The 27,063-nt window shown below is 46.8% G+C and overlaps 1 protein-coding gene across 1 annotated transcript; it reads left to right on the top strand.

The window, feature by feature from the left end:
- PODN (podocan) lies at window positions 1-27,039 on the top strand. Its single transcript, XM_054165317.1, has 11 exons — window positions 1-763; window positions 3,049-3,302; window positions 4,880-4,973; window positions 7,017-7,081; window positions 11,954-12,063; window positions 15,116-15,272; window positions 16,815-16,930; window positions 19,655-20,312; window positions 23,002-23,150; window positions 24,972-25,179; window positions 26,504-27,039. The coding sequence occupies exons 1-10, from the start codon at window positions 727-729 to the stop codon at window positions 25,144-25,146; spliced, it is 1,815 nt and encodes a 604-aa protein (XP_054021292.1). The 5' UTR covers window positions 1-726; the 3' UTR covers window positions 25,147-25,179; window positions 26,504-27,039.
- Window positions 27,040-27,063: the final 24 nt, after the last annotated feature.

Genomic DNA, 27,063 nt, shown 5'->3' with positions numbered 1-27,063 from the left:
GTTTGGTGGAGGGTTGTTTTGATGTTTACTGCTGTGAAATAGAGCTTAGCAGTTAAGAAGGCTTGGCTAGCTGGGGTATTCTATCAAATTTGGGCACTTTGCCTCTAAAACATTTGCAGTTTCAGCCTATCAGTCCCTGGTCTCTGAAGATCAGTTGATGGGTTGAAAACCAGGGGGAGTTAAAGGGGAGGGAGATAAATTGCAGGAAAAACTGCTGATTTGTCTGTTGCTGGCTAATGTGAACCAGATCCCCAGGGAAAGGGAGGCCATTCCCACCTGGAATTGAGCTTTTGAGCTGAGTGCAGATGGAAGCAGAGATGTGGTAGCAGCTGGTGCAGCTCCGGTGTCTCGCAGGGAAATGCTCAAGAGCACGCCGCCTCTGCTTCTCCTCTGTCAGTTCCAGCATGCTTGCTTTTGGCATCTCTTGTGGGTCTTGCAAACCCTGTTGACAGAAAGCAATGGGAGATCGTTGCTTCCCCAATTCTTTATGTTCAGACTATAGCTGCTTCCTCTTTCCTGCTCACATTTTCCCATATGGTGACTTTGGAAAATTCCTCTCCGATTCAGTTGAAAGTGCAGGAAACTCGTTGGTAGAGGGTTGCCTGTTGCTCTGATCCTGCTGCTCACATCTGGAAAGGATCTGACTTGGAAAGGGGAGACTCACTCTGAGCTCAGCGCGTGTAACTGACATGGCATGAGCTGAGGGAGCCTGTGGGGGCCAGAGAAATGTTCTTCTCCATTCATCTGATTTCTGACAGCAAAGGTGAGTTGCTCAGCGCTTCATGTTTTTTGTAGAGCTGGATTGTCAGCATCCAGCAGCCTGTCCTTTCAGCTGCAGCTTTGGAAAGGGAATGCAGTGTAACAAGCTCAGTTAACTTGTTGATAGTGAAGAAAAAGATGTTTTCCAACCTGTGTGTCTTGTGAGAATGTGTGTGGGGAATAGGAGATCCAAAGATGAGATGTTTGGAGCATGAGGCTGTCGTTTGTTGAGATAACTGTAACCATGCAGAAGCGTGCAGTGACTGCTGAAACTTCGCCTTCCTTCTCGGGACTGTGCCTTCTGTAGCACCCTGTCTCTGGTGCTGTGTGGCAGCAAAGTGCAGAGATCAGTGGTGCCTCTGCCTTGACTCAGAAAGATGCAACCACAGAAAGCCCTGAGCGCTTTTCAGTCCAGTCTTTGGGTGGAAGGACCTGATCCACTGACAGAAAGGAGGAGGACTGGCTCTTCCTAGGGGGGTTTTGAACTATTCCTTTAGTGAGGTTTCTTAATAAGGCCCATGGGAATGAGCTGAAATGGAGAGAGTTACTTCAACTACAAGAAAGTGGGAATCATGCCTGGGTTTGCTGCCTGCATTCCAGATGGAAGTAGATGTTTCTGTATTCAAAGCATCTCTCTATGGCACCAGAGCAGCATTCACTTCAAAGGCATTGCACACATTGATGACAAGGAGGTGAGGTTGCCTCAGAAGTTTTAGGGTGCAGTAGAAAAAAGGTCAGACATGAATTTTTTTACCATCTTTTCAGCTACATTTGTGGAAAGGTCAGCCTGTTGCAAATCTGTAAGAGCCCCATACCAACTGTGCCATAGCTGTGTGCTGAGGGAACAATGGTGGTTTTCTTACAGCAAGGCTGCTTGTGACCTGCGCAGAAGGTTGGGGTTTGTTTGTTGTATCATTAAGAGTAAGCTGTTATGTGGGAAAAGCACTTTGTTGGGGATCTGTCATACTTTCTGAGCTTATTTTCTTGAAGATTTCTGAAATATTTTCTGAGATTAGGTCACCAAATCCTAAGGATTTTACTAATCTGCTGTTGGCATACTCGTATGGCCAGTTTTGATCCCACTATTGATACCTATCTGCTGCATGAAGAGCACTGTCTGACCTCTGGAATGTTTTATGGAAGAGTTTTCATTTCATTATATGCAGTTTTCACAGATTTGGAACCTGTGGAATAGTGAGGCAGGGGCAGAAGGGCTCACCCAATCAGTGTTAAATGCTTAAAATCACCCAGCATGGTGACAGCAAGGACCACAGCAAAACCATCCGTGTCTCGGGATGCTCTGTCCTGTGGTCTCACCTTCTCCCATTCCTTCAAGTACGAGTTAGTGTTTAAAGGAGTTATTTAGGGTTTTTTTTGACTGTGACTGAGAGCAGAATCTCTCCAATGCTTCCCCAGCACCCAGAGTCTGTGAGAGGTTGGAATGGGCTGGTTCAAAGCAGCAGAACCCTGTGGATGCAGATAGAGGTATGCCGGTTCTGAGGGCTGCCAGTCTGGCTCTGGAGGTGGTGGTGGTGGTGGTCTTGTTTCTGATGCAGAGAAGGAACCTGGTCTGGCAGAGTGGAACAGACTACTTGGAGATACAGCCCTTACTCTTTTTCGCCTTAGGAAATCAGCCTGTAGTGTTGAGCACTTGTGTGAACAATGGCCGAAGGATAAAAGAGAAGCCATTAGCAGCCCTCCTGCAGATCATTGTGTATGGAATCTCAGAAGGGCAACGAGTGAGACCGAAGGGGCTGGATTAGGGCCGGCTGGCTGGTGCAGGAGATATTCAACCTGTTTGCGTTATTTTAACCTGCTGCCAGAAGGATAAAAACCGAGCGTTAGCCAGGCCTCTGAGGTTCAGATCAGCACTGTCCAAAATCAATAGGAAGCCCATTTTGTTTTCAGTAGCCATGAGATTATGGTATTGTTCGATGCATATCGAGCTGCCCCTGCTAGAGCCATCCTGACAGCCTGACTCACTCCGTGTTTTCTGTTAAGAAGTTTCTTTCCTATGCAGAACTGTGAGAACCAACAGCTACATACAAGTAACACTGCATAACCTGCTCTATAAATCTGCGGGATCGTCTGGCACTGCTCAGCATGAGAAAAAAAAAAAAAAAAAGATTAAAAAAAAGGCAATAAATAACTTGAGGAGCCAGGGACGGTGCGGCGGATGCTGCCAGGCCATCGGCTGTAGCCAGGGACCCGCTGGGCGGGAGGTTGCGGGGGGCTCGGCCGGGCCCCGTCCCGTCCCGCCGGGGCCTGACCCTGACTCCCGGCTTGCAGGGGCGATGCCCGCCGGCGGCCGGGCGCTGCTGGCGCTGGGGCTGCTGGCGCTGTGCTGCGCCGCCGCCCGTCCGCCGTCGGCCGACAACGACTTCCCCGAGGGCGGCCCCGAGCGGCGGCGGCCGCCCGGCCCGGGCCCCGCCTGCCCCCGCGACTGCGGCTGCACCCAGGAGGGCGTCGTGGACTGCGGCGGCATCGACCTGAAGGAGTTCCCGCTGCAGCTGCCGGAGCTGACCAACCACCTCTCCCTGCAGGTAAGGGAGCTGAGCCCCCGGCATGGGCTGCCCGGCTCCCACAGTTGCCCCCGGGGTCTGTCCGGGTCGTGCAGGTCCCTACCTTCGCCTTCGTCTAACCCGACTCCTTCCCGCCTCCTTCCGCGGCTTCTCGCCTTGGCCTGGAAGCAGGAGATGCAGCAGCCCAGGTGCTGCCGGGCAGACCCCTGGTGTGCAGCATTAGTGCTCTCTGCACATGTCCAGGGGAGGAGAAAAGATAACTTCTCTCCCAGTTCCAAGAGAAGAGCTTTCAGCCAAACCGAGAGTTATTTTGTGGTGGCGGCCTTTCCTTTTGAGGTGTCTTTGAGAAGGGTGGCCTGAGGTGCTGCACTAGTGAGCATTTTTCTGGCACCACTGTCTTAGTTTTGTAAACATGGCATACCCAGTCCAGACTTAGACCCCACCAGTATCTCCAGTGCCCTCTCTCCCTGCAGCACATGGGCCCAGCAGGGAGCACACACAGCAGGGCTGAAGCCATCCATCACTGTGAGTAGCACTGCCTGGCACTGGGCTGCCTGCAGCCAGGACCTGATGTCGCACCTGCAGCAAGTGGTTCTGCTGCAGGGACATCCTGTCCAGTCAGGGCATGGGATTGGAGCTGCAGGTAGAGGCAGCAGTCTGGCCTGCACCATCATCAGGTTTCTGTGCTCTGACATGAGTGAATTGATCCCAATGACCAGCATTCAGGCAGACATCCTTTCCGTGCTGCGCTCTAATACCTGATGAAGTGGCCAGGGCTGGAGCGTGACAGCCCCACAGCCACTCCTCTGAGTGGCTGCAGAATTTGCAGGGTTCTCAGTGCTTTTTTGACCCTCATCCAACTGCTTTTTGTTTACTGCTTCTAGTTGCCGGTTCTGTTCAATGGATGAAACACAGATTTGTTCAGAGCTTAGCATCAGAGTGCAGCATAGTTAGAAAAACTGTAATGAGCTGTCCTAGGCATCTGCTAGCTGTGGCTCCTGCCTCTCATGTCAAAAGCAAAGGAGCTTTCTGGAGCAGCAGCTGTCACTTTCTGTGTATTGGCCTGGCTTCCACTCCTCGGTGGTCCCCTGAAATCACTCATTAGTGGTCAAAATGTGAGCTAGCATGCTAATGAATATCTGATGGCAGTCCTCCTGACAATATTACTAGAGATAGCAAGCCCAGTTTAACTCTCCCTGGCCACAAAGAGTTGTTTTTAAAGCATCCCATAAATGACAGAAGTCATGAGCTTGGAAGTCCGTGGTGCCAGCCTTGGCGTAGATGCTCTGCTACAGCTACCGGGTCTGGCTGTGGGTTATTGGCCTTGCCAGGCAGTCACACACTTGGTGTGTGACCATTGCATAAGCTGGATATTTCTGGAGATGAGACAAGCCAAAAACTTGGTTCAGATCTTCAGCTGCTGCTGGGTTTGGATGGCTTCATTTTGAGATCTGAGTTTGGCTCATTATGGAGAGAAGTCTTGACTGTCATTTGACATGGTGGGTTCCCTTCCAAACTTTACTGGAATTCACAGTCTGGGTTTATTGGGATCCTTCTTGGGTTGCTTTTCTGATGATTAATACTCTCCATTTTCATAGAATAACCAGATAGAAGAAATCTTTCCAGAAGAGCTCGCTCGACTTTACAGGCTGGAAACTCTCAATCTGCAAAACAACAGGCTGACTTCAAAAGGTAAGCCAGCAGAGCTGGGACCTGGACACAGCTTGTTGCCTCCACAGCACCAACTGCTGCACTGAGGCCAGTGACAGCTGATAAGGAAAGCCACAGTGTGATAGATTTCTTTGGTTGGAGTGGTTAGGCATGAGTTTCACTCCTCCGGCTGTCACACAGATGATGGAGCCACTTTATCATCTCAAGCCTAATACTCAGTGTATAAGAATGCAGCCTCAGTGAACCAATCCTGGCAGCAGCACTGTGTTCTGTGGCGTGAGATCCCATCCAAGAAACTCCCTCTGGTCCCACAGGCACATCAACACAAAGCACTTGAGAACCAGAAATGTCTACATGCTGAATGAATTCCTTCTGACTGACCTTGTTTCTTAACCCGCTGGTTTAGCTCATCCTAGTCAGTTAGTGTGGTTTAGTCCTGTTCAGTCCTGGCCAGTTTGGTACAAATGCAGATAATCTGTGTGGCAAATAAGGCAGCTCCTACCGTTCTCCAACTGGCTGGATTTTTGTAGGCAGGCTTTGATTGCTAAGTTACTGCCTTACTGGAGAAACTTTGACAAGGGGTTAGGAAGGAAAGCAAAAGAAATGTAGGAACTGGAGTAAATGTTTGAGAGGAGGATATGCAGTATAAAAGGTAAAACTGATTTTAACCTGTGTGCCACCCAGCTGCTCTGAGCACAATCCTCCATGCTCCAGTGACAGGGACCAGCCCTTACTGAGAGTGTGGACATGTTATGTGCAGGCCCCAGACACAGCACTCTGACATAGCACAGGGAAGGTGCTTAGTAGTTTCAGACCTTGACAATAACCCCATGCAGACTGGGGGATGAGTGGCTGGAGAGCAGCCTGGCAGAGAGGGACCTAACAGTGCTGATTGACAGCAGCTGAATGTGAGCCAGCAGTGTGCCCAGGGGGCCAAGAAGGCCAATGGCATCCTGGCCTGGATCCGGAACAGTGTGGCCAGCAGGACTAGGGATGGAATTCTGCCCTGTGCTCAGCCCTGGTGAGGCCTCACCTGGAGCACTGTGTGCAGCTCTGGGCCCCTCACTTCAGGAAAGATTTTGAGGTGCTGGAGCAGGTCCAGAGGAGAGCAATCAGACTGTTGAGGGGCCTGGAGGGAAAGTTTGATGAGGAGAAGCTGAGGGAGCTGGGGATGTTCAGCCTGGAGAAAAGGAGACTTGAGGGGTGAGATCCCACTCTACAAGTACCTGAAGGGAAAGTTGTAGTCAGGTGGGGGGTCAGGCTCTTCTCCCAGGCAACTTGTGACAAGATGAGAGGGCATGGCCTGAAGCTGTGCCAGGGGAAGTTTAGGTTGGATGTTAGGAAGCACTTCCTCATGGAAAGGGGAATCAGACACTGGAATGGACTGCCCAGGAAAGTGGTGGAGTCACCATCCCTAGAGGTGTTTAAGGCAAGATTGGATGCAGCACTTAGTGACATGGTCTGGTTGCTGTGGTGGTGTTAGGTCCTAGGCTGGACTTGATGATCTTAGAGGTCTGTTCCAGCCTCGGTAATTCTGACTGTTCTGAACTCAGTAGTTCTGACTGTTACCTTTGGGGCTTGGTGTTTCTTTCACAAGCTTCAGTACAGCCCTGAGTTTCCAATATGTGTTGACATGGGAAATAGCTTCACCTTTGACTTGTGGCCAGGTGAAAATGTTATTTGCAGCCATTCCATTGTGGCAGCAATTGTGTTTGTGTGGTCAGCTGGATGTGGAGTGACTCAGATGAGAATTAATAATTATGGTGGGGGGTAAGCTCCCAGTGGATTAGCTCCCTGAACTGGTTACTGTGTGGCTATCTGGATTGTGGGGAGCAGAACAAAGGCTGGGTATTGTCCCACACATACTGATGTTATTTTGGCAACATCATGGCCATAGATGAGATTGATCTGATCCTTATACAACCTCAGATGGTGTCCTTCCATGAAAAATGATCAAAGCTGACATTAAAGACCTTTTCTGAGAGAGAAAGCAACCCTTTGGTAATGTCACTCAGAGAGGCAATAAGGTGCCAGTGGCACTGATTAGTTATTCCTGTTTTTAAGGGTTGCCAGAGGAAGCATTTGAGCATCTGGAGAACCTGAATTACCTGTACCTGGCAAACAATAAGGTAAGAGGCTCACAAGGCTTTCAGAGTTCTTTTCCCAACCAAGTTCTGAGAGTTACACAAGCAAGTCTTCAATTCTTTTAAAACAGCTGTCCTACATAGGTAAGAGTGGTAAGGTGATGTTCCAGTGCAGGTTCACCTAAGGTCAAGGCAATCAGTATGCTAAAAATCAGAGGGTGCACATATTTGGAACATTTTTTCATTTGTGCAGCTGGTACAAGGTTTCCCTTGCATGTGGAGGGAGGAGCAGAGAGCCCTTGCACTGGCCTCATTCATGCTGATAAAGATGTGCAGGGTGAGTGCCCAGAGGATGGAGCCAGGCTCTGCTGGGTGATGCCCAATGACAGCACAAGGGGCAATGGTGGAAGCTGAGGCGTAGGAAGTTCCATGGAAACAGGAGGAAAATGTTTTCCCTGTGAGGGTGACAGAACATTGGAACAGGCTGCCCAGGAGGGTTGTGGAGTCTGCTTCTCTGGAGATATTCAAGACCTGCCTGGATGTGTTCCTGTGTGACCTGGTCCAGGTGATCCTGCCCTGGCAGGGGGGTTGGACTGGATGAGCTTTCAAGGTCCCTTCCAACCCCTACCATTCTGTGAACATTCTGTGATTTCTGGCTGAGCACTGTCTTCAGCAGCTGTATGCAGATTTGGTAGCTGCCTGTGTGCTAATAAGCTGTGGGGTACTGATGTGGAATGCTGCATATCTCATCAAGGGAGGCTGGGTGAAAGATCTGTGAACAAACCAGAGGAGGCTGGGTGAAAGATCTGTGAACAAACCTATCCTAACACCTGTGTTTAGTCATCAGGATCTGGAAAAAGCTGTCCAGGTTTCCCTGAGTCGTGTTCTTGTGGATGCCCACACAGAGTGAAACTGCACAAGTTATGAATTTCTTCTTTTAGCTGCAGTGATGGTAGCTGAATTCCCTCTTTAACTGAGAAGATCCTAAGTGCTTTCCTATTAAGGACCCAAACTGGATGCCATGACAGAAGCACATCTTTCCTTGCCAAGGCTAGGAGATGAAATCACTTCTCACATACCTTACATCTGTGTGGCTCCCATTATGGCTTTCTTTATCCCCAGTGATTGTCCACAAATATTTGCTACAGAAAAAACTAAGGAAATCTAAGTAGAAACTTCAGGCAGAGCTTTGTTTGTCTCCAACCCCTGCCCTTCCATGCCTCCCTCTCCCTCTCTGTTTATTTCTATGCATGTCTGTATGTGTACTTTATTATCCCCTTAAAATCTCTGACCTTTTGGTGTTTTGTTTGTATACATGTGGCCACTTTTTTGGCATCAGTCAGGCCAAGACATATCCAGAATCACTCCATGGATTTCTGTATGGAGTGATTGGGAATAGAACCCATTCCTTAGTACAGTAACATTGTGTTCTTGTCTCCCTTTCAAACACCATTTCCATAAAACAATCTTGGCAGTTAAGAACTCCATAAAAAGGAACAAGCCAGACTGTGACTAATATTCCAGAACTTTGCACTCCAGTTTTCCCTGTGTGACACAACAAAGTGTTTGGCTTTTCTGGCTTTACTGCAGAGAGAAAAGGATCCCAAAAGAAAATGCAACCATCAGCGAATGTCAGCAGCAGTTCCAGTGAGAAGTTGTGGGCCCACAGAAAGAGCACATTTCTTTAGAAAGCACAGGCCAGGACAAACCAGATTGGCTTCAGGCTGCATCACTGCAGATCAAGTGACTGCGGTGTCTGGAGGAGAGCAGGGATTTGCTGGTGGTTTGCTCCTTGTTTTATGGATTGCCTTAACACTGCTTTATCCTCACTTGTGATCCCTTTTGATGGAGTTAAATTGTCTTTCATTGAATGAGCACTGAGAAAAGAAATGGCACAATGGACTAAAAGCCTTCTGTGGCTTGTGAGGAACCAATACTTCAAGTACAGAATGGATGCTAGAATTTCCTTTTTGATCTTTCCCCCCAACTCTTGTCATTTGTATCTGTCTCATAGTATCCACAGCAAACCTTGAGTACTGTGCCCAGTTCTGGGCCCCTCAGTTTAAGAAGGGCATCAAGACACTTGAACGTGTCCAGAGGAGAGCAACGAGGCTGGGGAGAGGCCTTGAGCACAAGCCATAGGGAGAGGAGAGGCTGAGGGAGCTGGGATTGTTTAGCCTGGAGAAGAGGAGGCTCAGGGGAGACCTCATTGCTGTCTACAACTACTTGAAGGGGGGTTGTAGCCAGGAGGGAGTTGGTCTTTTCTCTCAAGCAACCAGCACCAGAACAAGAGGACATGGTCTCAAGCTGCGCCAGGGGAAGGTTAGGCTGGAGGTGATGAGAAAGTCTTCACCGAGCGAGTCATTCGTCATTGGAATGTGCTGCCCAGGGAGGTGGTGGAGTCACCATCCCTGGAGGTGTTCAGGAGGGGATTGGACATGGCACTTGGTGCCATGGTCTAGTCATGAGGTCTGTGGTGACAGGTTGGACTCAATGATCTTTGAGGTCTCTTCCAACCTTAGTGATACTGTGATACTGTGAATAACAGAAACCTCCCCCACCAAACTGTAGGCCAGGCCCTGAGCTGTCATTATTTACTGTAAGCTGGTGGTTTTGGTGACAGTAGGCTTTACATTTCCTCTTATCTCCAAAGTGAAAAAGGGTTCACCTGCATCCAGTACTTCTGATGATATCAAACCTGGTTATAAGCAAGGAAACTTGTTCCAAATCTGGTCAGAACTTTCATGTCATCCTGAGTTCATTGCTCAATTCATCAGCTAGCAGTGGAGGAACACCACCCGCCTCATGGGAAGGAAGATCCAGGACTAAGAGCTGCAAGAAAGTTGCAGCTGGAGAAATGCAGGCTGATAATTAGGCAATATACCAAAGCTACTCAGTGAACTTTATTGTTGCTAAGTTACAACAATCCAGCATTAATCCTTCAAGCAGTCCCCCAGCGAAGGTCAGTTAGTCTCATGACTAAGTGCCGAAATGCCAAAGCAAATTCCTGAGCAAGTGAAAATTCTTTTTGGATGAAATTTCTTTTCCTTTTGCCTCCTTTCTTGTGGTTCTGGTGCCTCTCATTTCACATATCTGAGCCATGCCCTGTGTTTTGTACAGAAGTTATGACCTAACAGCCTGTGTTGCAGGAGAAAAGCTTTACTGTGCCACAGGAATGAAAATGGTGAGGTCTGTTTCCTGTGTCTGAATCTCCAGCATCATGTCGCAGTGCAGGCTCATTGCTTTCCGAGGCTCTGTCAGACCTTCCTAGTCAGATGAGTGCCTGTTTTCCACTGCCCAGAGTTTCTCATTGTGATCTGGGTCCCTCAGGTCAAGAATGACCTTAGGGAAGTGCTTGAAAGAGCCCAACACAGAACCACAAAAATGATTAGGAGAGTGGAACATCTTCCTTACAAGGAGAGACTGAGGGAGCTGAGGGCTCTTTATCTTGGGAAAGAGGAGACTGAGAGGTGACCTTATTCCTGTTTATAAAGATGTGCAGGGTGAGTGCCCAGAGGCTGGAGCCAGGCTCTGCTGGGTGATGCCCAATGACAGCACAAGGGGCAATGGTGGAAGTTGAGGCATAGGAAGTTCCATGGAAACATGAGGAAGATTTTTTTTTTCCCTGTGAGGGAGACAGAACACTGGAACAGGCTGCCCAGGGGGGTTGTGGAGTCTCCCCATCTGGAGATATTCAAACCCCACCTGGATGTGTTCCTGTGATCTGCTCTAGGTGATCCTGCTCGGGCAGGAGTGCTGCACTGGATGATCGATCTTTCAAGGTCCCTTCCAACCCCTACCATTCTGTGATCTCCAAGCTTTATGTGACAGAGACTTGGGCATCTGCCTACAAAAGCTGTTCTCTCCAGAGCCCATCAATACAATATTGTAAGAGTAAGCTCACTGGTGCTGTAGTTAACACCTGTAACCATGGGGATGGCACCTGTCTCCTGCAAGTCAGTAGTCTTCTGCTTTTGTACTCAAGGATCGTATCTACTACTGCATTGTGTTCAGCAATTGTTTCCCAAGGGCTTCAGCTCGGTGCATAGATCTTCTGTGTTCATGCTTTGCAGAAGCCTCTCCTCCAGCCTGTGTTGTAACTCATATTCTTGGCTCTTAGATGAGGGACTTTGCTGTTAGCAGCCACTCACTGTTGTATTATTCAGCTACTCTATACAACTGATCTTCTTTGATCATTAGTTTTTACCTCACTGATTTCTGGTCAGATGCAGATGTTCCTAGCATTACTTTTTTTTAAGTCACTCATAAGCCCAGCAATAGACCAAGAGCAAAACCATCAAATCCTACACCTCCCATCAACTATAAAGTTCTGGAGACAGGACCTTTCTGTATTTTGTTTCTGGCACATCACTTGTTTAATGAACAAAGTATCACTGTACAGTAGGTCTGTGCTTGGAAGTCCTATCTGATGCTCCATCATTTGGCTCAGAAGCATCCCTGCCCTCTCCTCTGTGGAAAAGATGGCTGTAAATGGATGCAGTGTTGGAACAGACACATGAAGTGATACTTCCTCCTGCAAGAGGCTTCCATAAGAGAGCAGCAGGCCACTGTGAGGTGGTTGGACCTTTTTGGCACAGCAGGCTGAGGAACTAGGAACAATAATAAGCAAAATGTTTGCTCTCTGAATAACAATTTCTTGTTTTCCTCCATCAAAAGGGGACAGGACTCTTCCAACCAAAGCAAACACTCGCATATCTCTGAGCAAAAGTCTGTCTCCTTCCTGGAGAGATTAGCGAGTGTGGACAATTTGGTTTTGTTCATGCACTCTGCATTCAGTTTAGTTTATTTTTACCTCTTTAGAGAAAATAAATTCCCAAGTGTTTTGTTGCTGATCTAATACTTGGTTAAAAGGTTTGTTGCATTTAATTGGAATGGCCCTGTGTGTTTCTTTTGCAGCTAACAGTGGCTCCAAAATTCCTACCAAATACCTTGATCAGTGCAGATTTTGCAGCCAATTATCTGACTAAGATATATGGGCTCACCTTTGGACAGAAACCAAACCTGAGGTAAGGGGCTGGGAAGTGCAACTACAATAGAGTTCTGTAACTGCTTGGGTGCAGTTGGTGGCTGATAAGAAAATAGCTGATTTAAGCCATGTCATTGCCTGCTTATGTTTTTTGGAAAGAAGCAGACTGTTTGTTATTCTCTGCATGAGAGATCAAATAAGCTCTCAGGCAAACACATTCCAAGGGCTTTTACTAGCTGCCAGACCCTTTTGCACAGATAAAAATGAAATGGTCTCCATTTTTTACTGTGTATCAGTTATGAGTGGAAAGGAGCAGCTTTGGTTTCTCAAGATGGAGGTGAACTTGCTTAGAAATCCCTGATACTGTTACAGTCCACTCACTGCAAAAAAAGGAAACCAGGCTGAGAGTGCTCAGTGCAGTTGAGTAGAACTCAGCTAGATTAAAGCTAAGCAATTTAGCCCCTTCAGAAGGGGTTCATACCCCCAGGTGTGGTGGTTTAAGGTACAGGTACCTTTAAGAAGATCACAAAGGCCTCCAAAAAGATAAAGAGTCCTAAGGGACAGACCTGGCCGTCCCAGGATATTGGGATTTCATACTGTGATTTCTCAGCTGGATCTGGTGCAGCACCTTGGTCCATCTCAGATTCACACAGACCACTTCCTGTGAGATGATGCTTTTTTCCCCAAAGTGTTTTAAGTGATCTATACAGATGCTGCAGATGCTTTTTTCCCCAAAGTGTTTTAAGTGATCTATACAGATGCTGCAGCATCTTAATCCTGCAAAGACATCTCAGGCTTTACTGGTAGCAATTTCTGCATCCAAGTTTGGAAGTGGGTAACCATAGCTAACCCAGCTGGGCTCCTAGGGAACTCTCCACTCCCACTGAATTTACTGAGAGCTGAAGCTGCTCTGTACTTATCAGGCTTTTAGTCGTGTAGCTGAAGGCTGAGTCACTGCCTGCTTTCTGGCAATGTCTCACCATGAAAGAGCTGGATCTATACCTGCAGTCTTCCTTAAAAGCTGAGCTGCAGAGGCTGCTGTGTTTTGATTTCTTTCATATTAAAATCCTTGCACTTTTCTGAAGTGGTTTTCATACCCTGCTATACCACTGCTGATTTTAGTCAGGGTAGTAGTAACTCATTTGGTTTCCAAGATTGCTGTTTCCAAAATCCTAACACAGTTGTGTCATTTGGTTTATTTTCCCCCAGCAGAGTTCATGGTCTCAGCTGAGAGTGGTTAGTTGGAAAGCAAGGTTTTGAGAAAGGCAAATATTTGTGAGTTAAAAGTGCAGCTGAGATGCAGGGTGAGCAGCATTTTCAGCATGGCTCTGACCTCCCTGCAGTGTGTGATCACGCTGCTGTGTTTCCATACTGAGCTTTTCCTTCCTTGCTTCCAGAAAAGTGTTGCCAAGTTCTCTGCAACTGGTGGAGAATGCAAGGGCAAGTTAGCCAAGCACACTTTGATAATGCTTTAAACTTGTCAACAGTTTTAGCTGCCTGCTGCACCTTGGGACAAACACAGGAAAGGAAGAGGGAATCAAAGTCAGCAAAGTCCTGCATCTGGGTCGGGGCAATCCCAGGCACTGATACTGGCTGGGCAGGGACTGGCTTGAGAGCCGCCCTGAAGAAAAGGACTTGGGGATGCTGGTGGATGAGAAGCTCAACATGAGCCAGCAGTGTGCACTTGCAGCCCAGAAAGCCAACCACATCCTGGGCTGCATCAAGAGAAGCTTAGCCAGCAAGTCGAGGGAGGTGATTCTCCCCCTCTACTCCACTCTTGTGAGACCCCACCTGGAGTACTGTGTCTGGGCAGCAGGAGCCCCCACTACAAGAAGGATCTGGATGTGCTGGAAGGTGTCCAGAGAAGGGCCACAAGGATGATCAGAGGGCTGGAGCTCCTCTCCTATGGAGACAGACTGAGAGAGTTGGGGTTATTCTGTCTGGAGAAGAAAAGGCTCCAAGGAGATCTTATTGTGGCCTTCCAGTATCTTAAGGGGGCCTACTAGAAAGATGGTGAGGGACTTTTTAGGGTGTCAGGGAGTGATAGAGCTAGAGGGAACAGAGCAAAACTAGAAATGGGTAGATTCAGATTGGATGTTAGGAAGAAGTTCTTCCTCATGAGGGTGGTGAGACACTGGAACAGGTTGCCCAGGGAGGTGGTGGAAGCCTCATCCCTGGAGGTTTTTAAGGCCAGGCTGGATGTGGCTGTGAGCAACCTGCTGTAGTGTGAGGTGTCCCTGCCCATGGCAGGGGGCTTGGAACTTCATGATCCCTGAGGTCCCTTCCAACCCTGACAATTCTATGGTTCTAATACTCTGTCATTTCTTTTGTTAAAAAGAAGTCAAATGAGTTCATTTAGCAGCTAAGGCAATGGGAATAACTTCACAGGGGTCCATTGTTTGATACAGAATCAAAGGGTAAAATGAAAACAATCTATATACAGAACCTGATTGGAGAAACTCTTCTATGGATACTAAAGGCTAAAAGGAGGAAGGACAAAGGGAAAATAATAAACTGTCTGTCTTGAGCCCAGAGGTTTGTTAACACCAGATTGAGTGTATCTGCTGTCTTTCTGTTAGTCTTCCATCTCTAAGAGTAGGAGAGAAACTGTCGTCTGAGGTGTCTCCAAGCCTTCATGGGAGCACAAAGAATGGAGTGGTGAGAGAGGGCCTTGTCTGAAAAGATCTGCAGGTCAGTTTTGGAAGCCCAAGGAGCCCAGATTTGATGCCAAATATAAATTAAACATAGCTATCAATCAGTTCAAAGGCCCTGGAGTGAGGCCACCACACTGACACGCTTTGTTTCAAAGCACTGCACAATCCTAGACTCAGTTTCATGTTAAGAAGATGAAGGTCCTTGTGAAATGTGTATTCACAGGCAGGTTTGGAGTTTGAATAGACTCAAGTTTCAGAGAGAATTTGGACCAACCATTTGGGTTTGCATCTAAATGAAAGGACACGTGTTTAAAACAGGTCTTAATTTTCTAAGGGAAAGAAGAAAAAGATTGAAATATGTTTTTAAGCAGCTTTCTCTTGGCAAACAGCCCCCCCCAGATCTCACAGTCTGATTATGTTTTGTTCTCCTCTGAACAGATCTGTGTATCTGCATAACAACAAGCTTTCAGATGCTGGGTTACCTGACAATATGTTCAATGGTTCTGGTAATGTGGAGATACTCATCATGTCCAGCAATTTCTTGAAGTATGTTCCAAAGAATCTTCCTCCAGCACTCTACAAACTACACCTAAAGGTAACAGCAACAAGTTTCTTTATTCCTTTAGGGCTGTGCCAAAGTGCTGTGGAGGTGGATGGGAGTGAAACCACAGAGCCAAGCCAGTTCAGTGAACTTGGAAACGCTCCTAAGCCCATCTCTGTTGGTGTCTCGAATGTCCCTCCTTTTCTGTTCACAAGTAGCAGTGTGCTTCTGTAAAACACCAGAAGTTCTCACAGTGATCAAAAATGATTTTCTGTGCTTTCAGAGGAGTGAATTGCAAATACCTATATGGCAGCATTGTTGCTCTCCCCCCTGCATTAATGCATTCATTGCTACAAGGAGGTAGATCATTCTCCATGGCCATCCAGGGACTGGCCTCCCAGTTCTGTTTGCCACCGGGGATGCTGGTTTTCCTGACAGCTGCTTACCCACTATGTGCAGGCTTTGCTCTCTGACTCCTTTCACACAGACAACTGTTTCCTAGGATCAGTGATTACTGTTTGCTACTGAGCTGGCAATGCTGACAACACAGGGAAAGTTTGGATCTGTGATGGTTTTTGACTGCTACAACTTCTCCAGCCACAGTGCAGTAGCAGAAGTTGTGATATTAGCTAGTTTCCAGCATTTTTAATTCCACATCATCTGATTTTGATAAAAACACTTCATCATGTCTGTGTTGGAGATCCCAGCCTCATTAACAATGGGAGAGCTGCAGTGGCAGGGAGTCCTGGTTCCGCATGCTCCTGGTGTTGACAGCTCCTTGGATGTCTGTAGGCTGGAGCCTGTTATCAGCCCCTGGACTTAGGCAGCACTGTGTTGTCTCCAAGCCTTTCTTCCCTTGAAGATTTCATTGGTAATTCCCATTAAAGTCTTGTAGAAAAAGGGTTTCTCCAGCTTTGAGAAAAGTAAAAGCAAACAGCCTGATCCTGCAAACATCTGGAACTTCTCTGCAAAGTGTGAAGTTACTGTTCCCCTGCATTTTTTGGCCATTTGTAGGTAATAAATATCTCCCACAGGGGTTTCAGACTTTGAGACTTACACTTTGGTCCTTCCCTGCTGTCCCCAGCTATGCAGAGGGCAGGATAGCTCAAGAGAGAAATGAGCATTTTGTTGTCAAGTCACCACCTGTCAGTAGTAGCCTTTACCTTGGTGTTTTGGCTGGGGAAAAAGCAGGACAATGAGAAATGACAGCCAGTAGTGGACCAGAAGTGCTCCAGAGGTGCACTTTAGATGTAAAAATATACATTTTAAATTATTTTTTCCCTTTCACTATTCATTGAGGGCTCTCAGCCAAATGTGACTGTGGTGGTATCCACTCTGTATCAGTTAGCACATGAGTCTGGTCCAGTCCGGCCATCACTTTACTGTGTGTGTGGGGGGGGACTGTGGGAAGCTTAACCCATCTACTGTGAATGTTTCAGCTGTCCTGTTAGAATTCCTAGTGCTTTACCTAGCCTTTTAGAATCCCAGCAGTTTCTGGGGGGAATGTACACATGGAGTTTGGGTTTATGTTTGGTTTGTGAACATCCTGTGCGGTTTCATGCCAAATAACAAGCTCTGTGCTTCTGCTGACTGTAGAACAACAGGCTGGAGAAGATCCCCAAAGGAGCCTTCAGTGAACTCACAGGTCTGCGGGAGCTGTACTTGCAGAACAACTACTTGACTAATGAAGGGATGGACAATGAAACCTTCTGGTGAGCCTGAGCTCTGTGGTTGGTACCTCTGTCTGTCTGTGCCTCTTCTGGCACTGACTGAACAAAGCACGCAGTAAACCATGCCTATGAGATTTAACACATCTAAGTGTTCTGCACTTTGGCCACAACAACCCCATGCAGTGCTACAGGCTGGGGACAGAGTGGCTGGAGAGCAGCCAGGCAGAAAGGGACCTGGGGGTACTGGTCAACAGCAGCTGAACATCAGCCAGCAGTGTGCCTAGGTGGCCAAGAAGGCCAATGGCATCCTGGCCTGGATCAGGAATAGTGTGGCCAGCAGAAGCAGGGAAGTCGTTGTGCCCTGTACTCATCACTGGTTAGGCCACACCTTGAGTTCTGTGTCCAGTCCTGGGCCCCTCAGTTTAAGAAAGATGTTGAGATGCTGGAAGGTGTCCAGAGGAGGGGAACAAAGCTGGGGAGGGATCTGGAGCACAGCCCTGTGAGGAGAGGCTGAGGGAGCTGGGATTGTTCAGCCTGGAGAAGAGGATGCTCAGAGGAGACCTTATTGCCATCTACAACTACCTGAAGGGAGGTTGTAGCCAGGTGAGGGTTGGTCTCTTCTCCCAGGCAACAGTGACAGAACAAGAGGACACAGTCTCAAGCTGTGCCAGGGGAGGTTTAGGCTGGATATTAGGAAGAAGTTCATCACAGAAAGAGAGACTGGCCATCAGAATGTGCTGCCTGGGGAGGTGGTGGAGTCACCATCTCTGCAAGTGTTTAAAAAAAGACTGGCTGAGGCACTTAGTGCCATGGTTCACTTGGTTAGGTGGTGTTGGGTGATAGGTTGGACTTGATCATCTTGAAGGTCTCTTCCAACCTGGTTAATTCTGTATTCTATATTAAAAGTCCCGTGACATTGTGTGTTTCTCTGCTGTGTGGGAAGCCTTAGTTGCAGGTGCTGCCCTTCAAAAGCAAAGCTCTAGGTGGGTGGTTTGAATTCGTGCTGCAGGATACTTTTATACCGAGGACACAACAATGAACATCAGACTGCATCACTGCCTGATTGCCACAGACCAAATCACAGCAGGTCCTAAGTGCCTGCTGGGAAAAGGCCACCTAGAACAGTGGTGAAAGCTGGCCTCTGTTCTTCCACATCAGCCCAAAGTTGAGGGTACTTGGGACTCTCCAGTGTCAAGGGTGGTTCATTAGGTATTAAAACCAGGCCTCCGTCTTCACCAAAGCCACATCTGTGTTTCTGTGGAGGTCACTTGCAAGCAGTCACAGATACAGAGGTGTGAGTTCCTGGCACAGCTGTACCCCAGTGCAGATGATTACTGCAGTAAGCAGAGATGCAATGGTTCTGCTCAATAGCCAGATGGCTGCAAAAGCTTTGCTTCAAACTCCTGCAGCAGAAATAGCCTTTGGCTGTCCTAAATTTAGCCTGGGACTTAGCCCTTCAGAAAGTTAGCATTTGTGTCTCTGCTTGCACCGAGTGCTGCCCTTTTTCTGCCTAAGCACCCAGAGCACAGAACCTATCTTTCCTGTGACTTAATTCTGTGAATACTTCTGAACTCCAGACTTTGCAATATCAAACTGTGCTTTGCTTTTCCACTCCCAGAAACCTCCCTTAGTGATTTACCATAGCTGCATTGTGTCCACTCCAGCTCACATGGTGCATATGATCTCTGTTTAAGATTTGGATTGTAGGGTACAGAGGCTATGGCTGAGGCACCAGGCACAGTCAGCAGAGGGAGTGAATATTGCTCCTTGCTCTTGTGCTGCTGTCTGTACAGCTCAGTACAGCACTGTTGGGAGGTACCCAGGCTGAGGAGATGTTACACCTTGCAGCAGTGAAGTGCTTTTGCCCACATAGTAGACTTCCTGGTTTAGAGCATGCTTGGGCAGCTGTGACTAGCAGTTTAGTAACCAGCTATTAATGTCTGTAATGCATCATTAGTTCTTGTGAGTCCTGAAAACTTCCTAGTCATCTGCAGTGGGTTATGTAGTGCCATGAAGATGAAAAGCCTCCATTTGAACTGAGAAACTGACTTGAATTCCAAGGCAGTACAGGGCTCCTCAGTCTTGGCATGTAATACCATTGATCCACATCCAGTTGGTATAAGTGGCTGGTCTCAGGATTTATTTTAGCTTCAACTGAGTCCATGGATTCCAGATTCAGTAGCTTACACAAAGCAGCTCTAGCCCTGACTCACTTCCATAATGCTGGAGGGTCAGGACAAGTTCACTGCCTTAGCCTAAGACACTGAATTAGCATTTCTGCTTTTCACAAGAGCAGGATTTTATAATCTAAAGAGCAGACCTGCTTTTCAGCTTCACTAGATACTTCCAGAGAGACAGAATTAGTCTGAGAGCTGAATTCTGTGCTGTAATGGTGCTCCTGTGGCATCTTTCTTGTGCTCACTGAATTTCCTCATATGCTGCTCTCTGTGATGTCAGTTGAGATGGTATCAGACTGCAGAACCAATATCAGGTCTCAGCTGATGACAGTTTGGATGTCTGTGGGCGCTAGCAGGTTCTCTTGCTAGTGTGGCTGGGGAGCAGTAGCAGTGCCCAGCCCTAATCCCTGGAGCTCCCTGCTTTGCTGTCCATGTCAGTCATATCATGAGACAAAAAAATGGTGGCAGTAGAGGCTGTGTTGGGTAGAAAAGACTCTAAAGCAGAGATTGTGAAGTCCTAGGGGAAGTTGGTGGTTGTTTCCCCATGCAGAATCTAAATGGAGAGTGTTTTCTTTCCTGCTTTCCCAAGGAAATTGTCTAGTCTGGAATACCTGGATTTGTCAAGCAATAACCTCTCACAAATCCCAAGCGGGTTACCTCGGAACATCGTCCTCCTCCACCTGGAGAAGAACGCAATTAAGGTGATTGGCAGAGATGTCCTGACCCAAATTAAGAACCTGGAGTACCTTCTGCTTCACAACAACAAACTAAAAGCCCGAGGCATTCACCCCTTAGCCTTCCAGGGCCTGAAGAAGCTGCACACTGTCCACCTGTACAATAACATGCTGGAGAGGATCCCCAGCGGGCTGCCTCGGCGAGTCAAAACGCTCATGATCCTTCACAACCAGATCTCTGAGATCAACAGGAATGACTTTGCCACCACCTACTTCCTTGAGGAGCTGAACCTGAGCTACAATAAGCTCAAGAGTCCCCAGATCCATCGGGAGGCCTTCCGTAAACTGAGGCAACTCAAGTCCTTGGATCTCTCTGGGAACAATCTCCACACTGTGCCCTTTGGCTTCCCAAAGAACGTGCAGGTTCTGAAGCTGAAGGAGAACGAGATCAGCGTCATCCCCAAAGGGACTTTGTCTGGGATGACAAAGCTGCGGGAACTGTATTTGAGCAACAACAAACTGAAAATAAGTTCCATTTATTCAAGAGCTTGGAGAGAACTCAGCAGTCTCCAGGTAGAAACACTCCCTTCCCTAACTGTGTTAGTAGTGTCCATGTGCTCCTCTGGCTGGCTGAGCCCATTTGTTTAGCGCCAGTTCTAGATGTGCGTGGGCCTCCTGTTTTGGGTCGCGTTGTGAGTGCTACACCCTCTGGATTTTGAAGCTGGGTGCCTCCCACTGCTGGCCAGGGTGGTGCTCCACCGTGTACTACTGATTCTAGGAAATGTAAAGATCTCTTTTTCTGAACCCAAAACTGTATCCTACAATTTCAGATAAACATTAGAGGATGTTGTCATTAAAACTGAATTTATGCCTTTCAAATAGCTTGCCTCCCAAAAGATTTAAAATCAGCTCTGAAGAGAGACAGCAGGAGGAAGGAATGCATAAACAAAACCACTCTTAATTCTCAAAGCCCCCACATCAGCTTATAGTCAGACAGGCCAAGCTGTAGGATTTAGCAGCTCAGCTGGCTAAGGCACCTGGATAGCAGCTAGGAGGTCTGGATTCAATCAGCAGTCTTCTCATTTGCTTAATTGTTGGAGAAAGTTAAACACAAACCATAAGGCAGGCAGGAACAATCACATTTGTACTGTGCAGGATGACCTTTTGGAATTGTTAGGCTGTCTGAAGGATTTGTCTGCATTTCCTTCTAGTCAGCAGCCTGTTTCCTGCAGTAAAAGCTATTACCTGGGTCATATGGCAACCAGCTAGGGTGCATCTGGTTAGGTCACTGCATCTCAGAGCAGATCAGGGCCAAGGGACACAGAGCGTGTGTCACACTGGCCCCCAGGTTATCTGTGTGAGCATTTCCATGCCTCTTGTTTCTGGGAATAAACAATGGCTGGTTTTCAGTGAAAGTGAATCAGCAGTGCAGCAGCAGTGTCTGTAGAGCTGCTGGCTTGCATCAGCTGCAGATTTGCCCCGTGGCTCTCCTAATACACTTGGCATTTGCTGGGTGCTTCCCTGTTGTGTCTAGGTACGTGTATGTGCACAGGCACTTTTACCTCAGATCAGCAGCAGTCTGGAAGGAAGAGGCTGTGGAGAATGACAGCTGCTCAACTGCTTCCCTGCAGCCCCTTAATCAAATGTAGACACTGTCATCTGCCTTGTTGTCATTTGCAAGCATGAGACCTGATAGGCAGCTTTAGTGTTGGCTGGAATGAGATACTTACTTTCTGGAAAGGCCTGATTCAGAGCTACTTCCCCTTGCTTTTGTTCTACTGTCAAGCCAGAGTAATGCATTGCTGATTCAAACATTGGCCCTTCAGTGCTACCTACCCACAGGAAACTCTGCTCCTGTTAAGTGAGGTTAATAGCACTTAGTTAAAATTCTGTGGGACTAACTGCATTGGTGGCTGCTGCTTTGTTCTGGACCAGCACTGCTGCTTGTTAGTCATTTCCATGGCAGTGTGTATGTATCTTTTCTTTTTTTTTCATCAGTAAGTGCTTAGCTGTGCAATTGGTTGATGTGTTGGTGCACTGGAGGGGATTTGACAAGTCACCATCACACAAGACCCTGATTGTGCATGTACTTAGCACAGCCTCCAGTCCACACTGTTTCCATGGAAATCACTAAAGGCTGTCTGCAGTTGCCAAGCTGGATATTTACACAGTTCTGCCAGACTGGGAGTATGTGGAGAATAAACAACTGAAATCATGACAATTGTTTGCAGAAGTGTAGCTTTGAATAATGTGTAACCAGTATGTCAGCCTCATGCTGTGGAAGTGCTGCCCTTCAGGAGAGCAAAACACTTCTCTTGATCCATTTCCTTGCGTAAAATTAACCTGAGAAGTGATCGTGGCCTTCAGTCCTGATGTCTTTGTACATTCTCTCTGTTCAAGTGTTTCCAGGGGCCTCTGACTAGTCACTAACCTTAGCTGGTGAAGTGTTTGCAGTAGCAGCTTCTAGGGAATTCTTGTGAAGTCTGCCTCCTGCAAACTGCTAGTAAAATGTTTGTAACTTGCTTGCACACACGTGCAGAGCTGCCCTTGCTACCATCTTATGGCAGAAGCCAACACCTGCAGGAGAGGAAAGAATTAACTTTAGATTGTGCTGAATCTTGCAGGGGCCAATCTCAGGTGCTTTGGCAGCTCAGAAAAAGACACTTCATTAGCCTTGTAATGCAGGGGCTGAAGCCTGGGGACAAAGGTGAAGAAATGTTGGAGCTCCTAGACAAACCAGTGTGATATCTCATGTGGAACAGCTATGCTAGATAGTAGTGTGAGAGACCAGAATTGTCATGGCCCCTCTTCCCTTGATGCAAACTAGAGGGAGATCAGATTGGCTTATGCTATAATAAATATCACTTCAGGTTTTCCACCACAAACTCAAGCTGCACCTTTCTGCCTGGCTGACAGTTGGCAGTTTCCACCCTGCACACTGTGTTTACCACTTACCTGACCTCAGCAGAAGGGAGACTCACCAAAGTGAGAGAAACACAACCTGTTTCCAAACACAGCATGTCTTGGATAAGCTCTGCACAAACAGCCTGCCTCTGCACTGCTACCATACAGAGTGTTTTAGAAGAGCACATGCATGTGTCTGTATTTTCACAGACCTGGGTGCACGTGTGTAGATAGAAATCAATGGATACACTCCCAAAGGAAGAGAGGGTGTGTATAGAACTGGCCTTTGGAAGCTCATCTGTTAGCAGATCTCTTTTGGAAGTTACTTATTTCCCCCCTTATTTTCTCCTCCTTGCAGTTATTAGACATGGCTGGCAACCAGCTGACTTCTATCCCCCCAGGCCTGCCAGAGTCTCTGGAATATCTCTATCTCCAGAATAACAAGATCACAACGATTTCAGAGAATGCTTTTGAGTCCACACCCAATATAAAGGGGATTTACCTCAGGTAAGGTCAGGTTTCCATGTCAGCACACAAGATTTTGTCTTCTTCAGCCATTTTATAATTGTTTGTTTGTTTAGAAGGATTTGCAATCCTAACCTTCTAAATAAGAAACTTTGTTTTATAGTGATGTACATGAAGCCATGTTCAGGACAGATGTGGGTGTGCAGAATGAGCTCTTCCTGCTGGGAGAGTTTGCCTTCTCTGTGCTTATGGGAATGTGTTAGGCATGTTGGAGGGTCTGGGAAATGACTGTTTAACATGATGGCATATTCCACTGTTCCACTGGGAGCTAGAAGTTTCCAGTCCACTTGTAGGACTAGAGCTTTGCCTGTGTCTCTTGGCCCTGGGTTGTGACAAAATCTCCCTGTGGTGAGGTGTGCAATGACTCATCCTCAAGTTGTATGCCTTCCTTTGTAGCTTTGTCAGGAGCAGATGGCAAGTTACAGCTGTGACAGTTATGTCACCAAGTATAGAAGCTTTTCTGTGGCTTCTTTCTTACCTCATCAGTTGGATGAGGACTTTGTTTATATAGGTGGCAGGTCCTTAACTTTTCTGCATGTAATGTAAACTTGTCGTGATGTAGCTGATTTAAGCAAGAGGTGTCTACCTCAAGAAGTGAAGCAAGAATCTGGCCCAGTAATATATTCAGCTTTAATGTGATGGAATGTTATTGAAAATACTACTCAGAGTAATTTATGAACCCCTACAGAATATTTGGTTAAGCTGATCCAGTGGATCTGCCCAAAAAGCCTAGGCTGCCTGCTGCACGAGACTAAATATGGCCTTATTTTGTCTGTATGCAGCTCAGCTCTTCTGTAGTGCTGCACACTTCTAAGCATACCTTTTTGGATGAATTATTCCATACCAAGCAAATAAAATTGCAAAATCTGGTGTAAATTAGAGCAGTCTGTCTATTCAGCTGCTCCCATTTATGAGATTTTAGTGAAAGCTTGGATGCCAACTAGAAGCCACAGACCACATTCTGTATTTCTGTACAGAGAGGAAAAAGGAATTTCAAAGCTGTTTTGCTAACATATTTTAGAGGCAACTCCACCTAAGTTGTATTTCTTAGTGGGAGGCTCATGGTCAATGCAGCACCATGGAATAACGATGCACATCTGGAATATTAGACAGAAGATGATTGTAAGCATGTTCAAGGTTAAGTAGTATATGGGAGAGCTTCTTAAATTGCAGGTTAATTTATTTATGTGCTTGGAAACTCAAATAACAGATGGAAGGTTAGTGCATGCTGCTTGGTTTCTAAAGGAATACTTTGTACCAGGATTTTAAGTTTTGTGGGAGAAGAATGAATCTGTCAAAAGATAACACAGAATCTGATGAAAAATCAAGTTACACTTGGTCATGTGGGCTATGGAGCAGGGACCTTTCCTCTCTGGGAAAGAGAAAGCGGAATACTAAGAGAAAGAATTTGGGGGAGGGAAGAATTCTAAGGTTATGATTTATTCCCTTGCAGAGTACAGTTATAGAAGGGAGAAGAGGGGAGAAAAGTAGAGTGGTTTTCAAAGCTTGGTCAGTGAAGTTGAAATCACTGGGAGATACTTCATGTTAGGCAATATTTTCTTGCAGGGTGCTTTGTGATGGTAGGAGCAAGCTTTGTTCACTGCATCCGCCTGCTCCCTGTCCACTACCTGCTCGCCCCTCTTTTATCCACTCAGAGGAGTCTGCACTCCTAGAGCGCTGTTGTGGGTCAGTGCAGAAAGTTAGAGTGACTCTGTTCTATGGTTTCCTCCTAGTCTCCTTATTTCTGTGCTGGATATAAAACTGAGTTTATTTTAACGGGAAGGTCCTCTTGTTTGTTTAAAGGTTTAATAAGATTGCGGTTGGAGCACTGAAGGAAAGCACCTTCCAAAACCTACAGCACTTGCAGGTGCTGGATATTGAAGGGAACCTTGAATTCAGCAACAGTTCTAAGAATAAGGATGACTCAGAAGAGGAAATGGAAGATGAGGAAGAGGAAGAGGAAGAAGAACTGAGATAAAATGTGAACTCACACAGTCACATCATGTGGGAGGTAACAACTGAAGTGCAGTTAAATCATTACCCAGCTCTCAGGCTCTCGTGTGAGTAATTCTGATGTACAAGTACAGCTGAAACACAAGTTGGTTTCTGAGCCCTGGACTCTAAGGCTGCCACTAAAATGTGTCTAGAAATTGCAGAATCCAGAAGGGTGGAGAATATATTCCTCTGTCCAAGGCAGCAGTGAGTGTAGTCTGTGTTTAGTCAGAGGCAGTGGGCTGCTCATTGTGGCTTCTGCTCACAGCCACGGCAGACACCACAGGTGAATGTGAAGGTCATTATTTACTCATTCTGCTAACAAAAAATGAAAAGGTATTTCAGGTGTTTTTATACAAGTAGTTCAAAAGGAAAACAGAAGCAAACTTTGAATCTTACTGATGCAGAACAACATGTGAGCTGAGACTGGCTAAAGAAGTCAGACAAATTAAAGGAGGGTAGACCCAACAGCACCCATTAAACCTGGCATTAAGATCAGAGCTTCTGTCTCAAGCAGGGCTTAAATCGCTGACTGCTCGGAGTGCAGGGTAATGCTATATTGAGCATACTTCTTATGGAAAGAATATCTGCTTATGGTCACTTCTGGAGAGGGATTGACACCTTGTCCAGGATAACCACTTCTCACCCCAGCCTGTGCTTTTGACTGCTGCTAGGGCTTCTTGAGGGTGCATTGCTCACTTCACCCAGATTCACTGAAAGGCCCCTGTCCAGTTACAGATTGTGACTGCTGCTGAGTTTGATTGCAGACTCATAACTGAAATTACTGTTTCAGTATTCCATAAACAATCTGGCCAGCCACTCAGTCTTTCCAGCTGAGCCTCTTCTCAGAAGAGACAAAGGGAGGATGATGTTTGAAGAACACACATTTTTCCAGGAGACTGGACAGCGATTTACTTAATGCATCTCTTAAGCAATTTATATTCAAAGGTTCAAGACACTGCTCTCTGGTTTTGGAGACCTAAACTCCAAGATTTGAAAAGTAATAATAATGAAAAAAAGAAAAGTTGATTTTTGTCCCTAATCAACATTTTGTCATGGAGAGTGAATTGCTAGGAACTGTGCTAATGTTCTGGAAAGATGATGAGGCTTGAAATGGGCAGAAGCTACTTGGAAAATCACACATTAGACCTCCTAGCTGGGCTGTATGAAAGAATTTGTGAGAGAAGAAGTCCTTGATACCTACAGACTTAGAGTACACAGAACTTCTGAATCAACACATTGGATTTGGGGCATGAGCCACATGTCAGCAGGTACTAAGTTTAGCACGATCTGAACGCTGTATTCCCTTATGTAATGGATTTTGTTTCTGTGATGTTTTGCAGGGAGGCATATGGAAAATTTCCCTCTCAGCCTGTGTGTACATATCTATAGAGAAACACAGAGAACACTTAGCAAAATGTGCAATGAATTCTGCAGGAGCTGTCGTGGCACTGGGCCAGGCTGGTGGAAGACAGTGTGTTACAGTGCCTTATCCAGGGAGAGACCCTGAATGCCTTTCCAAAGCTTCCAAATCATCTTATACAAGACCCAGGATCATAAGGGATTGCTCTGGAACTCACAAAAGCTGGCTTTTGTTTCTTCTGTTTCTCTTCCTTCACTGCTACCATCTGTAATAACAATATGGGACTGTTTTGAGCACATGCCTTCAAACGCTGGTTTTGTCACTGCATTTTTAGTGACCCCTGTATATGCTGCTTTTCTTTCCCTCCACCCCAGAGAGGCTGGTTTTGATCAGGCAAGATGGATATTTGCAGTAGTTTTGTATGTGGAGCAGTTATAGGAGGCACTTTGGTCACCAAGCAGCACTACTAATTGTGGATGCAATTGTTCCTCTGTTCTAACAATGTGTATATTTGGAGAAGAAAAACAAAGTAAGGCTGGA

This window comes from Dryobates pubescens, chromosome 11 (assembly GCF_014839835.1).
Source record: "Dryobates pubescens isolate bDryPub1 chromosome 11, bDryPub1.pri, whole genome shotgun sequence".
NCBI classification, from domain to species: Eukaryota; Metazoa; Chordata; class Aves; order Piciformes; family Picidae; genus Dryobates; species Dryobates pubescens.
The sequence above is the reverse complement of the archived record's forward strand: the minus strand, read 5'-3'. Positions and strand labels throughout refer to the sequence as shown.